The 16310-nt window shown below is 51.3% G+C and overlaps 1 protein-coding gene across 2 annotated transcripts in view; it reads left to right on the forward strand.

Moving 5' to 3' along the window:
- RNF43 (ring finger protein 43) overlaps positions 1 to 15882 on the forward strand; it is a 58555-nt gene extending 42673 nt beyond the window's left edge. For both annotated transcript variants that reach the window (XM_081028231.1, XM_081028232.1), the window contains 8 exons: positions 727 to 849; positions 6977 to 7051; positions 7165 to 7296; positions 7928 to 8032; positions 9423 to 9584; positions 10119 to 10221; positions 10886 to 12241; positions 14417 to 15882. In XM_081028231.1, coding sequence (XP_080884357.1) covers positions 727 to 849; positions 6977 to 7051; positions 7165 to 7296; positions 7928 to 8032; positions 9423 to 9584; positions 10119 to 10221; positions 10886 to 12241; positions 14417 to 14460 — 2100 coding nt within the window. In that variant the 3' untranslated portion in view covers positions 14461 to 15882. The remainder of the gene's footprint in view (positions 1 to 726; positions 850 to 6976; positions 7052 to 7164; positions 7297 to 7927; positions 8033 to 9422; positions 9585 to 10118; positions 10222 to 10885; positions 12242 to 14416) is intronic.
- Positions 15883 to 16310: the final 428 nt, after the last annotated feature.

Below are 16310 nucleotides of genomic sequence, written 5' to 3' on the forward strand. Positions count from 1 at the left end.
TGGGCAGAGCTGGCTCCATCTCTACTGCGTCATTTCTGGGGACAGGACAAACCCCAGAAATTGTGCTGGTAAAGGCTTAACTGTTAGCCACGCCTCATCCCCAAATAGTCTCTTCTCTGTCAGCACCCTGCTTAATCCCAGGGTGGTCACAGGGCAGGGGCAAAGGGGGCTATTGGGAGGACCAAGGCAGCACTGAGTGAGAAGACACAGCCCCATGAGAGATGGGAAGATGGGAATCTACGGGGCAACAGCTGCTGGAGCGGGGTGTGGGGTGTCCCATGGGGGGAAGGAGGCACCAACAACACCCAGCCCGGTCCTGGGGGAGCAAAGAGGGTAGGCGAGATTCTGAAAGCACTCTTAGCCCGTGGTTTGGGAAGCAGGTAAAAAATTAGGAGGTGAGGGAGGATGGCGCCAGGAGAAGAGCCCTTTGTGGCCAGCCTGTTTGAAAAGCCAGGGCTTGAGGGTTGTTGGGGCTGCTTTGCAGTGGTCTCTGCTTTTGGATATCCCTCACTCCCATTTGCCCCCGTCTCCAAGTATCCTTGGCCCTGGCACCCCTGCAACGATAATGGATGCCAACTAGCTTAGCACAAGGCAATCTAATCTCTTTCCTAGAACTGAGGTCCTCCCTGGTACCTGCCTAGAAGAGTAGACAGGTGCTCGGCTCTCACAGCTTACTCCTGCTCCCTACAGCCTCCCTAACCTGTCTCTCTCTCTCTCTCCCTACAGTCCCACCCCCTGTACCTGTGCAATGCCAGTGATGATGACAATCTGGAGCCTGGGTTCATCAGCATCGTCAAGCTGGAGAGTCCCCAGCGGGCCCCCCGCCCCTGCCTGTCACTGGCCAGCAAGGTAGATTCCCACTCAACCCCACACACACCTTGAACTTCATCCAGCTCCAGGCTGTGAGAGGCTCCTGTGCTCTCCAGCCTCTTGTCTCCTAAGAGTTATGTTCTCGATTCACTCGGGTTTTCCTAAGCTATGATTGGTCTGAGAGAGGAGGAAATTCAGGCCTTTGTCCTTTTCCCCACCACCCATCTACCAGCAGAACCTTTGACTGTCACCTGGGCATGTGCCATACCCTATCTCTTCCCCCATCACCTGGAAGTTCCTAAACCTCTTCCCCTGCCCATCATCAGAGCAAAGAGGGGCCAGCCGGAGGTCTTCTCCATCCTTTGGAATTATTTACTGAGCGCTATACAAGAATAGCTGGGACAGAAACCATTGTCCCTACCCTTAAAATCTTCCCACTGTCCCTCGCAGATTGCAAGCCGGTGGCCCCACATGTCCACGGGCACTATTGGCTGGAGCTGGCAGCAGCTGCTGCCTTTCCACAGACGTGGGTTCTCTGGTTGCCGTGTTTCCTACTGGCCTGCTACCTCCAAGGGCCTGCAAACATTTGCATTTGTGACCCCTGCTTTAACATTAGTTACTGTTTTCTGTGTGCTTGCCATGTGCCAGATGGGACATGAGATGGATCCCACATATATATATATATATATATATATATATATATATATATATATATATATATATATATATATATATATATATATATATATGTATATACTGTCTCGTTTACCCTTCACGACAATGAGGAAACTAGACATTATTATTCCCTGTTTGACATTAAGGCAAGTGAGGATCAGAAAACTTAAGCAACTTGCCAGATGACACGCCTAGGAAGGGTGGAGCTGAGATTTGAACTGAGGCTTATCCAGTTCTCAAACCTGGGCTTTTACTCTCTCTCTGCTCTGTTGCCTTCCATTCTGGCTGGGAAAACTGAACATATGTGAAGAGGTTCTCAGGGTGACATAAGGCCGACTATAGTTAGATTGTGCGTGGCACAGTCAGGTGGACTTGGGAGGAGGTCCTGCTCCCAGGGGCGGTGACGGAGGAAGATGACGGTTGCTACCTGTGTGCCTGCTCACTGTACTCAGGCCTGGATCCCCTGGGGATTTCCTGATCCTCCTGTGGCTGGTGACTCAGGAAACAGCCTGGGTTCCTATGTGATCCCACAGGGGGCAGGGATGTGGGCAGGATTCTGAATGTGATGCCCTCAAGTAGGTGAAGGTACTCTCCCAGCCTGCCCATGCTGATGCAGAAGGGGACTCCAGGAGAGGTGGGAAACGGGCCAGAACACCCCAGGAGGAGCTGGAGAGTGTGGTGTCTCTGCAAGACTGGGAGTGTCCTAAATAGCAGCAGAATTTTGTGAGGCTGAAGCTACCCTGCTTCTGGCTATTTCATTTCCCTTGTTTTACAAAATATGGGCAAATGCCATTCATTTATTCAGTTGGTACACTAGTGCTCGGTGTTAGGTAGTGCGAATGTGAATGGAGCATGTGTGTGTGAGAGACAGACACAGACATAGATAGAAACAGAGAGAGAGACAGAGAGAAAGAGTGGGGAAGAAGGGTTCAGAGAAGCTCCGCTGTTCTCCTAGAGCAGAGTAAGATTTCACATACCTGTGAACACTTGGCGACCTGTCAGGACGTGTCCATATAGGAGTTTTCTCCTTGCCCCCCTAGAGGAGCGCACTCCTGTCAGAAATGTGAGACCTGGGCACAGACACGGGGAAGCCAGCAGCACATGGCCAGGGCTCTCTGAGATACTTAACCTTGTCGGCCTTTGTTTCCACCACCATAAAATGGGGCTTTTATTTCCTACCCCAGTGATTACTGAGAGGATGAAAATAATGTATGTCAAGTGCCAGTGGTGCCTGAGCCAAAAATAAACACAAGCAAAAAACATTAGGGGTTTAGAAGAAGCGCCTCGGCTACTGCCCTGTGACTTCTTCTTTCACAGCCTCTGGGGTCACTGCCCATGCTTCTCCACCCCTACCACACTCACCTCTCTGTTTCCTGCCAGGCCTCTGCCCTGTCGCTGGGTGGGAACCTCTGATGGGAGCTGCTGTAGCTCCGCGCTCTTCACTCCGCCATCACCACTGACAGCTGGGGCTCTCAAGCCAGACAGCCCTGGGCCTGAAGCCTGGTGTCTCCACTGCCCCTCAGTGCCAGGACATTTTAGCTCACTTCTCAGAGCCCGTTTCCGCATCCATACAATGGGAATAATAATGGGACTTATGACATAAGGTCGTTATGAGGATTTAATGAGACAGTCCTTAGTCTTCTGACAAGTACATAGTAAACGAGGGCACTGTCGCTATCATCATCATTGGCGTCATCGTCCCATGCTTTTGTAGTGAACAGAGTTGGTGTTTTGCTTTCATTGTTCTCTCTCTTGATCTCTGAAACCCTCATCATAATTCTTCTGGACGCTTCTATTCTTTTCACCACCACCCCTCCCCCAGCCAGTCACCGAGACAGGTTTCTGTTTCTTTATTAGCAGCTCCACAGCCATTATGATTACCCAGGCCCTTATCTCGTTCCTGGACTGGAGCAGTGGCGCTTGCCTGGCGGAAGGAGGCAAGTAGAGGGTACAAGCCCTGCCTCTCTCGCTAGAGAGACTACTACCCAGTAACCAAGCACCGGGAAGGCTGAAGTCCTGGGTTTCCTCAACTCAGAGGGCTGATGACTGTCTTACAGAGTTGTTGTGAGGAGTCCTACCGTGTTTCCCCGAAAATAAGTCCCAGCCAGACCACCAGCTCGAATATGACTTTTGGAGCAAAAATTAATATAAGACCCGGTCTTATTTTACTATAAGACTGGGTCATGTAATATAGTATAATATAATGATATAATGTAATATCGGGTCTTATATTAATTTTTGCTACAAAAGACACATTAGAGCTGATTGTCTGGCTAGGTCTTATTTTTGGGGAAACACAGTATTACACAAAGAACATAGTAATAGCTGATGTAGTAATAATTAATACTTGAGGAACATTTACTATGTGCCAAGCACTATTATAAGGCTTTACATGGATTAACTTACATTATCCTCAAAATAATCCTGTGATGCAGGTCCTATTATTATCCCCAGTTTACAGAAAGGAAAACTAAGGAATACAGCAGTTAAATGACTTGCCCAGAGTCTCACAGCTAATAGTTAATAGCAGATTCAGGACTCAATCCTAAGCAGTCTAGGCAGAGTGGGTCTCACTAAAGGTAATTTCCCTATTACTTCCTCCTACCTTTGCTTCCAAACCCAGATGAATCCCACTTCTTCTATTGAATCTTTCCTGACTGGTGCAGCCCAGCTAGTCAGCTAGGAACAGAAACCCCTCCCTCCTGGCATGCCACCAGGGTTTCTGTCCATGCTTTCCACACCAGCTTTCATGGAGGTGCCTTGGGGGAGGAGAAACCAAGGGTCCTTCTTACCCCAGGCCCACCCTCAACCTCAGCTCACTTTTATATTTTGTATATTAAAGATTTGTGGCAGATTTTGTGTGTGTTTGTGTGTGTGTGCATGCGTGTGTGTGGTGTGTGAGTGGAGGGAAGGGCTTTCTGCAGGGAAAAAAGGTTTGGAAACTACTGATCTATTTCATTAATTTCTACTCTAAAATGTTGTTATCAGCATTACAATTTTATGTATATACCTTGTCTCCACAACTAGATTATGAGTTGTTCTGGAGGGCCTGGCTTCCCTGGTTTGGTGCCCTGGGCACAGTAGGTGCTCCATCTTTGATAAGAATGAGACATACAGACATACAGACTGTCAGTGTGTCTGATGTCTGAAAGGCAGATCTAAGGCCCAGGGAAGTACAGAGTGTAGCATGGAAGTCCTGGGATATATTGGCTCCGGTTGCTAGAGGCCGTGAGCAGGCTTGCTTGCTGCCCCTAGGGGGCTGGCTGACTCTTTGCAGCTCCCAGAGGTCTCTGGGTTGTCTTTCTAAAGCCCAGTCTTCGTTCCATAGAGCCTGCCCACCCTCTCTGCCTTCCAGATTTCAGTCCCCGGAGAAGTCCTGCTTTTTCTCTCTCCCTCCCACTTTGTTTGGTGCAGGTGGACTGAAAGAAGCATGGATAGCCCCAAAATGGGTTGCCATCTGGCCCGCATTCTTGCTTTTTGATTCCTAGAACTCTGGACACAGGCACCCACTGCCTGAAAGTCCTGTTTGTTTCCCTGTTGGCCAAGTCTCTTTGATCAATTTTACAACTTTGTAATTATGGGCTGTAATGGGCTGGGATGTTTGAACCTCAGGGTAATTACTTTCCACTGTTCCTACCCCAATCCTTCAAAGAGAGAGGGGTGGAGAAGTAAGAAAAGCTCCAGAGAAGGAAGTCTGTGCCCTTCCCTCATGTTCTTCCACGCAGGGCAGGTTCTCATTCTGGGGATGAGAAACATAAGGCCCTGCCAGGCAGCACAGAGGATCCAGGAGTCTCAATTCTGTGACTCCTGGGGTGACCTCTCCACCCCTTAGCTATGAGATTAGCAGTAGGAATCAGCAGCCCTTCTCCTTTGCCCCTGGGGCTGCTCCCATACCCTAGCTTGGAGGGCTCTGAAGATTCGAGAGCTTCTTTTGACCTGGGGTCGCCTACGTGGGGTGGACTTCCTGGGAGTAAGTGAGCAGGAGGGGGATGAAGGCTGTGACCTCTTGGTTTCTTCAGCAACTCCATTCTGGAGCCCTGTGAATTTCCGGTCAGTGAGCCCTGCGAACATGGGCCTGGGCTGGGCCTGGGTGCTGGTAGAGGGCCCACCCCAGCTTCTCTGAGAAAGAAAGAGGCAAGAGGGAAGTTACCCTCCTGACCAAAACAGGGCCCCACTTGAGTGTCTCCACCACCAACCCTCCGCTCCCTTGCCTGCATGCTGCCTGTTCTGAGGGGCCCCCTGGCCCTGCTGCTGCCTGGGGAGTAGGGAGCAGGGAGCAGGGAGCAGGGAGCGAGCAAGGAGCCACTCCCCTGGCCTGCCTGGCAGGAGACCTGCCCCAACAGGCTCTCCCCGGGAAGGGAAGCAGAGATCAAAGCACTGAGAGTGTGAGTAAGCCCCAGCACTGGCTCCTCTTCCTGCCACCACTACTTGCAGAAGGATTAACTCTTTCAGTGCCTGGAAGAAGGTCCCAAAGACTTAGCAGGCCCCCAGGGATAGGAGGGCCTAGCCGGAAGCCATCACAAGATGAGCCTCTGCAGCAGGAGGGAAGGTTGCAGGTGGCTCTGCTGGCTAGGGACACCTGACACAGGCTGCGAGCAGTGTCTGTCTGTTGGTCCTTTGTCCTTGTCCCTCCCCCTCAGCTCTCATCTTCCTTCTCTTACCCCACACCCCGAGCCCCTGGATTCCTGCTTTTTGTTCTCTTTCTGGATCTGCTCTCTGCTCTGCCTGGTTAGCTAGATTCTGCTTCCCCAAGCCTGCTCCTGGAGCCTTGGTGAGCATGATATACACAGCTGTTTCCTCCTGGGAACAACCCCTCAAGTCCCACCCCACGGAGTCTCTAGTGCCACCTTCAGGGAGGGGGTGAAGGGATAAAGCACTGGACTCGGACTCCCATTACGTCCCTGAGTTGGAGCCAGAGAAAGAGCTGGCAAACTACAGTGTGGCAGGAAGAGAGAGCCCAGGAGATGGGCTGAGCCTGGGGCTCTGCCACGGAGATCTTGGGTGGGGGCAGTGTCCCAGGCTCTGGGAACTTTGCCTGAGCTGGGGGGACGCCCTGCAGGCTCTGTTCTGAAGGAGCTCTCCACCTCTCTGCTCTGCCCCACTTCCCTGTCTGTACTGGGGACGGGTCACCCCCCACTCCCTGGGGGTGCCGGTCATTCCCTACTCTGTTCTCACACTTAGTGACCATAGACTGAGGGCAGGGGCTGTGCCTTATTTGTCCTTAGCCGTAGAGCCTGGTTCACCACCTGGCACCTTCTGAACCCTTGTTAAAGGTTTGTTCCATTACAAAAGGATTGAATGTTGTTCTTGAAGGTAGTGGGACCTGGGTGAACAGGGGATGCAGGTCCCACTGCCCCCTTACATGTGTTATATGTATGCAGAGATACAGTGTGTGCAAGATCCGAGGAGGGGGTGCATGCATGAGGAGGTGAGGCCCGAGCATGGGTGGGCTTCATCTGACCCCCACTGGACCTGTGCTGTGTGTCTGCAGGCCCGGATGGCGGGTGAGCGAGGAGCCAGCGCTGTCCTTTTTGACATCACTGAGGATCGAGCTGCTGCTGAGCAGGTACCCAGGGACATTGGGGTGTTTGAGGAGGGGCTGAATGGAGGAAGTTAAAGTGACCAGGGGAAGGAGAAGTCAGGACACAGTGGCCCTTGTGGGCGCTTTCCCTCCTGCAGCTGCAGCAACCCCTGGGGCTGACTTGGCCAGTGGTGTTGATCTGGGGCAATGATGCCGAAAAGCTGATGGAGTTTGTGTACAAGAACAGAAAGGCCCATGTGAGGATTGAGCTGAAGGAGCCCCCAACCTGGGTAAGCACACCAGATCTCCAGACCCCAGCACCTGCTCTCACCCCGACTTTGTCTCATGGCAACTCCCATCAAAAGCCCTTAGAGTCCTGAACCTGGAGAGACCTCAGCAACCCTCTAGGCCAATGTCCTCCACCAGCTGTGTGCCTCTGGGCACATTTCTTCCCTTGTCTGGGCCTCATCCACAGAATGAACAGACTGGGCTGGCTGAGTTCTCAAGTTGTTTTCAGTTCTATGGTTTCATGGAACACAGTAGCAGAGCCAGAACGAACCCCTGGCCACCTAGTCCCCTGACCCCTGGCTGGTGTTTCTCTGCTGGCTAGAAACCTCACCCAGCTGCTCACTGGGTAGCTTCTGCTTTTCAGAGGGGTCCCTCTCCCCTTTTTCCAAAGCATACAGGTCTTCAGATAATAACTCTCACAGCTGCCATCTAGAGTACTTTTTCCTATGAGTGCCCAAGGGCAGGAAGGAACCACCCAACCCCACCTGCAGGTTCCCCCCACCCCATCCCCTCTGCTGAAGACTCAAGGGGACCATCAGCTTTCTGTGTGTCTCCTGGGCTCCTGTCTTCCTCCCAAACTGGCCCAGTTCCTTCCAGAAGAATGACCCTCTCCCTCTCTGCTCGCTCCCCCAGCCAGATTATGATGTGTGGATCCTCCTGACAGTGGTGGGCATCATCTTTGTCGTCATTCTGGCTTCGGTGCTGCGCATCCGGTGCCGTCCCCGCCACAGCAGGCCGGTGAGCAGGGCTCCCTGGTGGAGGGGGCCGTGTGCATGTGTGTGGAAGGATGAGGAGCAGGAAGGAACAGTGAGGAAAGGATGTGCCTTTATGCTCATGAAATAGTTTACATCTAAATATGCTGGCATCTGACTTAGTCAAGTTCCAGCAGCCATTCTTCATAGGTTTGCTCATTCATTCGTTCATTCATTCATTCAACAAATGCAAGGAACTCCTTCTTAGGTGCCAGGCACTGTTTCAGGTATTGGGAATGAACAAAAAAGACAAAAGCCCTTCCCTTGGGAGATTTCATTCTAGTGGGAAGAGACAGTCAATGAACAAAATAAAAGTAAAATGAAAAGTATTTTAGGTGGTAATATGTGGTAGGGAGAAAAGTGAAATAGAAAAGGGGAGAGAGAATGTAAATGGTACCGGGTTCATTTTTAAAAGTAAGGAAGCCTCATCAAGAAGATGACATTAGGAGAAAGACCCTAAATGGGGGTGTCTTGTGCACATATCTGGGGAGAAAGTGATTGAGCAGAGAAAAGAGGAGGTGTAAAGGCCTTGAGGCAGGAGACTGCTCTAAAGAGCAGTGAGCAGTGAGAAGGCCATGTGATTGCAATGGAGTGAGAGAGAGGGCAGAGCAGGAGATGAGACCAGAGTTCATGAGGGCCCAGTTGCATTGGACTGTTTAGGCCATTGTCAGGACTTTTTCACTCTGGGTGAAATGAGAGCCATTGGAGGGTTTTGAACTGAAGGAGTGCCATGATCTGACTTAAGTTTTAACACGATCCCTCTTGCTGCTTTGAGGAGACTAGATTACAGGGAGGCAAGACTGGAAACAGAGAAACCAATTACGAGGCAATTACAGGAATCAAGGTGACAGTAATCGAGGTGACACTCCTTGGGTGAAGGAGGTAGCTGTGCAAGTAGTGAGAACTAGTTAGATTCTCGGTGTATTTTGAAGGTAAAGCCAACAGGTTTACTAATGGGTTCATCATGGAGTGTGAGAGAGAGGAGTCAAGAATGGCACCAAGCTTTTTGGCCTAAGCAATTAAAAGAATGGAATTTCCATTTACTGAGATGGGGAAGATTGGGGGAGAACAGGTATGTGGTTAGGAGTGGTCAATGGGATTACGGAGTTCAATTTGACGTGCCAGTTAGATATCCAAGTTGAGATGTCAAGCAGGCAGTTGGATAAAAAGTTTCTCTAATGGATCAAGGGAAGGAAAGCTTGAAGAATGGGGTGGGAGGGTGTGGCCTGCTTGGCAAAACCATGTATGTGCTTGAAGGGCCCAAACTCCCAAGGGTAGTCAATTGGCCACATGTGACTGGGAACTGAATATGAGCTGGGGTCCTGGAGGAGGGAAAAGGAGCCCTTGCCCCATTCGAGCCCCACCCTTCTTCCCAGGATCCCCTTCGGCAGCGAACAGCCTGGGCCATCAGCCAGCTGGCCACCAGGAGGTACCGGGCCAGCTGCAAGAAGGCCCAGGCTGAGTGGCCAGACTCAGGTAGCAGCTGCAGCTCAGCCCCTGTGTGTGCCATCTGCCTGGAGGAGTTCTCTGAGGGCCAGGTAAGGCAGGGATGGTGGTTGACCTCTGTGACCAGGCTGGGGAGGGTAAGCTGGAGCTTGGGGGAGGAGGTACTTCAGGCTGGTGTGAGTGCTCTGGCTGCATCTGAGTCCTGTGTATCCTGCATTCAGCAGAGGTAGGGGATAGCCTGAGGTTTGGTTATTTTCCTGGTCTACCATGGAAAGAGAACTATTGTTTCTTGAGTGTGTACCATGTGCCAGGCTCTGCAGTGGGTGCTTGAGAGGCAGTGTTTCCTCTTAGCCTCATGACCATGAGGGATGAAGGTAGATTCCTTTTGGTTTTTTTTGTTTTTTATCCTTATTGTGTAGCAGAAAACTGTCTGTTAAGAAACTTGCCCAAGGTCAAAGTGGCAAAATCCAGGTCTACCTTATACCAAAGCCCATGCCTTCTCTAAGGTCTTTTGCAAGTAGATGATAGAAGAGAGAGAGGCTGGATGGAGTTAGGGGGATGTCCGGGTTCCTGGTGACTTCTGCAGCTACAGATAATTTTGGTTTGGACCCCCTTATTTTCTCCAGGAGTTACGGGTCATTTCCTGCCTCCATGAGTTCCATCGTGCCTGTGTGGACCCCTGGCTACATCAGCATCGGACTTGTCCCCTCTGCATGTTCAACATCGTAGGTAGGAGGCGGGCCAAGGACTCTCCTGTGTGCAGGCAGATGGGTCTAAAACACGGCTTCCTCTGGGAAAGGGTTTTGCCTCGAAGCTGAGGAGAAAGCAGCACTGCCTCTGTGGTTCTTTAAGCTGTGCCCTACTCAGCACCTCGTCGGAGGGGTGGGGCCACTGACCCTGTAGACATCTTTGTTATTTTAAAAATGATTTGTATTTTTATGATGACTTTGTTGATTATAAATCTGGGTGATTTGTATATTTATTATTCCAACTTTCTGGCAATAACGAAACCAAGATATTCTATTCTAACCAAACCAAGATATTATGACAATTTTCCAACAGTTGTAAGAGAGGTATCTGGAGGCAAGAGAGCCTTTTTCTAATTCACCCAGAGGTGCACTGTGGGCTTGCAGTGGCCCTGGGTGAAAGAGCCCCAAATGATTGCTAGAGGCACAGGAGTTGACACGCATAGTGGAACTCCCAGAGGACAACCTGACTGGAAGGAGTGAGGGCATCGTAGGGCACAGGCACGTTGGGAATGTCCTTGGTCCCCCAAACTCTGACTGAGCTCTCAGGCTGTGTAGGCTCACACAGGTACGCTATAGTCACCCCTTTCTGAAGGCACCCTTCATAGATTTGTACGAACACCTGTGCTCTTGGTTCTTTCTTCCAGAGGGAGATTCATTTTCCCAGTCTGTGGGACCCACTCGATCTTACCAGGAACCAGGCCGGAGACTCCATCTCATTCGCCAGCATCCGGGCCATGCCCACTACCACCTCCCTGCTGCCTACGTGCTGGGCCCTCCCCGGACTGCAGTGGCTCGGCCCCCACGACCTGGTCCCTTCCTACCATCCCAGGAGCCAGGCATGGGCCCTCGGCACCACCGCCTCCCCAGAGCTGCACATCCCCGGGCTCCAGGCGAGCAGCAGCGCCTGGCAGCAGCCCAGCACCCCTTCGCACAGGGCTGGGGGCTGAGCCGCCTCCAATGTACCTCGCAGCATACGGCCACTTGCCCAGTGCCCCCACGCCGGGCCAGGCCTCATGAGAGCAGTGGGTCTGGAGAAAGCTACTGCACAGAACGCAGTGGCTACCTGGCAGATGGGCCAGCCAGTGATTCTAGTTCGGGGCCCTGCCATGGCTCTTCGAGTGACTCAGTGGTCAACTGCACAGACGTCAGCCTGCAAGGCATCCATGGCAGCAGTTCTACCTTCCGCAGCTCTCTGAGCAGTGACTTTGACCCCTTGGTGTACTGCAGCCCTGAAGGGGAGCCCCAGGAGGAAGAGACTCAGCCCAGCGTGACCTCTCGGCCCCGTTCTTTGGACTCAGTGGTGCCCAGAGGGGAAACCCAGGTTTCCAGCCATATCCACTACCACCGCCATCGGCACCACCACTACAAAAAGCGCTTCCAGTGGCATGGCAGGAAGCCTGGCCCAGAAATGGGTGTCCTGCAGTCCAGGCTTGAGGTTCCTCGGACACAACCAGAGCCAGAGCTGCCTTCTCCTGGTCAGCAAGCTGCCAAATGCAATGCAACAGCCTCTTCAGGGCAGCTCCCCAACCCACAACAACCCACGGCCCTCACAGAGCCAGCCCCAGACCCAACTGATGCTTCCGGCCCCAGTCCCAACCCCAACAGCCTCTTCCACTTGCAGAAATCCGGCCTTTCTGTCCGACACCCACAGAGGAAACGGCGGGGGGGTCCCTCAGAGCCCACCCCATCCTCTCGGCCCCAGGACTTCACTGCACACCCAGCTTGCCAGATTTTTCCCCATTATGGCCCCAGCCTGGCATACCCTTGGTCCCCAGAGGCCCACCCATTAATCTTCGGACCTCCAGGCGTGGACAGGAGGCTGCTAGCAGAAAACCCAGGCTCCTGTTACTCAAGTTCACAGCCAGTGTGGTTGTGTCTGACTCCACGCCAACCCCTGGGACCATACCCACCTGGGGAGGGGCCTTCGGAATGGAGTTCTGGCACCCCAGAGGGCCGGCCATGCCCTTACCCACACTGCCCGGTGCTGCCAGCCCAGCCTGGTGAGTTTTCAGGGCAAGCGGGTGTGGCGGGGAGAGGAGACTAGAGCTGGATATTGCAGAATGAATGAAGTCAGACAACAAGGGGTTGATGGAAGTTGAGAACTGTACAATAGGGTGGACATTCAAAATGCTGAACAACCAGCATCACGTAGGATGCTGGCTGGAGGGCTCTGGCTCTTCCCGGTGTTACTCCTTTGATTGCCAGATCATGGGGAGACCTCAGGGGAAGTCCTCGTGTGGCTGAAACATCAGAAAGCACAGGGGGTGGTTTGGGGCAGCAGTTCAAATCAAAGTGTCTCAATATTTTAATAATTGGTACAATTGTTTCAATGCATACAGCTCAGTATTAGCTTTAAATACAAAGAAGGCTAAGAAGTATTCCTTGCCCTTGAGGAGAGCATGGAGGAGAAATAATTACCGATAGCCACAATACAAGGCTACAGGAGAAGATTTATGTGAATGATGCAAAGAGAAAAAAGAAAGAGATCGTGGGTGGTTCCCAGCAGTCCTGTGGGTCCTTAAGTTTTCTCCTCTCTCGTAGGGTAAAAGAACAGTTAGGGCTTGCCTTCTAAGCACCCTTATTAATAAGACCAATCTCATTTTCTTGGGGGCTCAGTGCACCCCTGTTACTGTATCACAACCAATGGTGATCATGTAAGTCCTCATCTTTAACTTGGTATTTATTTGCTTAAATTCTCCTCTGCCAGAGCCTTCCACCTTCTGTTCTTCCCCCATCTTCTCCCATTGTATGGATGACAGCAGCTCTTTGCCTGCAGACATCACTAGGAGGATCGCTCTACCTTAAAAGGGGACCCAAAGGCGCTGAAATACAAGGCCTGAGGGTCTAGGAATCCTATAGGCAGGACCTGAGCGCTGCTGTCATTCACTCACTCATTCATTCATTTCTTCTTTCTTTTTCCTTTCTGTATTATGTGCTTGCTATGTGCTAGATTTTAGGTTAGGCTACGAGGACACGGAACTTGTCAACCAGGATATCCAGGTCTGTGGGGGGAGGGACATGCAAAGTTACAGTAGAGAAAACAATTGCTTTCATAGAGCCATGTAATGCACGCTTTGGACATGTGTTTAATGGTTCCATTTGGACCTGTCATGTGCTGTACTCTCGGTGCTGCCAGTGAGAAGACCACCACCTTCCCTCTCTCCCAAACTCAGAACTAGTTTCAGTGCTTCCCTTTTCCCTGCTTCTCAGATCCAGTCAGTGCCAGGTACTGTTAACGGTATCTCTAACTTGATCGTATTCTCCTCTGGTACTGATGGCCCCATGTCCTAGGTACAGTCTAAAGATGGAGACAAGAGCCTCCAAGCTCTTCCCACCCCTCTTACAGGGCCATGAAGGCTGGGCACTGCACATCTTGTGTCCCGGAGAGTTGTGCAGCAGTTACCCTGCCCACCTATCCTCCATGCTGCTTCCAGGGTCATCTTCCTCAAACTATCCAGAAATCTTCAAATGTTCTGTTTTGTCCACAGTAAAGAAAAATCCAACTTGGTTTGGCCTTCAAGGCTCTAGCACCATCTCGCCCCTGTCTTCCTTTCCAACCTTATTTTCTCCTCTTTCCTTTCCTCCCCTTCCCTTGCCCCATGCTTTAGCCAAACTAAGTCAACACTTCTTGTAGTTGCTGCAGCCCAGAATATTCTGCTGCCTTCCTATGCCCATAAATCTAATTTTTACCCATTCCTGCAGGACCAGCTCTTTTATCTCCACTTCCAGAAAGCCCTTCCTGACTTCTTCACTGGGATAAGATCTCTCCCCTTCCTCGATTCATCTCTTGTGACAGCAGTCCTGTCCCACTGGCATAAGTGCCATTTGCATGCATGCCTTCTCCCCTACAAGCTTGTCAGGTCCCTGCTTATTCTTTTTGATCTTCTGTTTGGCACATGGTGGCTTCGTAAATATTTATTGGGCAAATGAATGAATAGTAAGGACTGGTAACACACTGGTTGCTATATATGTTTCTCTTTCTCTAGATTTGTTTTTCTCTCCCCTGTGTTCCAACTGGGGTCCCTCTCAGCTTTCAGTCTAATCAACCCTTTTGGACACATTCCCTGCTCCTCCCTCTCTCTGGTTCTCTCCCAGCCATACTCTTCCGCAGGTGGTATAAGCAAGGGGCTGGCCTCACCCTCATAACTTCTTTCCTCCCCTCTCTCTAACTGCAGGCTCAGAGGAGGAGCTGGAGGAACTGTGCGAACAGGCTGTGTGAGATGTTCCGGCCTACCTCCCGCCAAGAGTGTGCTCCAGATGATGGGGGCCTCAGAGTCCTGCCCCTGAGAGAAGGGACCTCAGAAAACACCCCTCTTTTGCCGTACTTCCTGAAACCACTGGAAGAGGAGTGGTGATGGTGGGTGGCAAGAGGTGTTTCCTGCTCCCAGCTCCAGACCGTGTCTGCAGAACACATCTGCAGTGCAACAAATCTGTATCCAGCAGGGAGCCAGCTACTGCCTGTGTGGGCTGGCTCCCTTGAAGGCTGTTTTCTGAGAGCAGGAGGCTAGGTATGGGTAGATAGGTGTTTATAAAGGTGCTGCTCCCTTCCCCAGCCCCAGCAGGTCTCCCTTCTCCCAAGCCTCATGTTCATACCAGCCAATGGGTCCAGCTGAATGCATGACCCCTTCTCACCTCATTCTTTGGGTGAGTCCTGCACACCAGCTGCTGGTAAGGCTGCTGCATAGTGGCAACCCTGGCTCTTATCATTTTCCTTCTTTGCAAAAGGATCAGGAGCATAGGTGAGCCCCAAGCCCTAAATAAAGGGAGGCTCTGCAAATTCTCTAGGCAGTATCTGCCTTGGGACATAACAGAATATGTTTTTTTCCCTTCTTGTTCTTAATTTTCAGATATATTAAGTCAGAGGGGAGGCTCTGGGAAGCCAGAGTACGGAGTGCTCTCCCCACGGTGGTACAGCACTTTGAAGAACCTGGGATGAAGCCCCTGATCTTTAAACTCTCTTGTCACTCTAGCAGCCCCAATTTCTCTAGGAGTTGGGGGCGGGGGTAGTGGGAGGGAATAACTCTTCCTTGGAGATCTCCTATCTCTCAGTTCCTAAGTGGCAGAAAGAAGATTTCTGCTGGAGTTCACCTAGGAAGAGGGAGGATGGAATGAAGGTAGAAAAGACAGAATTACAGCTGAATAAGGACAATAAGGAATTTTTCTCTGGAAGTTTTTCTCTCAGAGCAGGGATGGGGAACAGGAGAGAACAAAGGAAAAGCAAAGTGGGACCCTTGGGTTTAGATGGCCCAGAGGCCCAGCTTCCCAGTGTAAGCCATACAGGCCAGGGACACAGAAAGGGGTGCATGCGAGTGGAGGTGGAGCAGGAAGCCTGGTCTGAACAGCTGGTACCGAGTGGGCAAGGGCCGAGGGGCCTCCTGAAGGTGACGTTCACCCCAGGGCAGCTTGACCATTGCTGGCCCCTCAGGCATTATCCCATTGGGAATGTGAATGTGGGAGCAAAGTGGGCACAGGACCCCACCTGGGAATCTTCTTCCCTCAGAGTCAGTGGGGAATTTGCACCTAGCCTCCCACATGGGTATTTATATCTGAACCAGACAGAAAGACGCTTGAATCAGGCACTATGTTGAGAAATGTATTTATTTGCTAATATATTTATCCATAAATGCGGTCTGGTCTCGTGCTTTTGTTCTGTCATCACTGTCACTCAGGGTAACAACGTTGTCTTCTACATTGACAGAAATGAATTCTTTCTGATATCAGAGGACAATCTGTTCTTTCTGATACCTATTAAAGGATAAGGTAGAGGGTGGGCTTTGCATTAAGAACTGGTTTGTAAGCCCCTCAAATCATGGTTAAGTGCGACCAGGGAAGGGGAAAGGACGACTGGATTCGCATTATGGTTGTCACTATCTGTATTATCACAGCACTGATGACTTCACCCTCTTAATGTATGATGCTTCACTGACTTTGTGACCTTGGGCTAATACTTCCGTCCTCACTTTTCCAGCCATAAAACGGGTCTGCTTCACAGTTGTGGCAGGGCTCCCGAGGTCACAGAGTGAAAGCATGTCCCAGAGTGGAAAGTATTCAGTGACAGACAACATCCTA

Source organism: Rhinolophus hipposideros (assembly GCF_964194185.1).
Source record: "Rhinolophus hipposideros genome assembly, chromosome: 20".
Lineage (NCBI taxonomy): Eukaryota > Metazoa > Chordata > Mammalia > Chiroptera > Rhinolophidae > Rhinolophus > Rhinolophus hipposideros.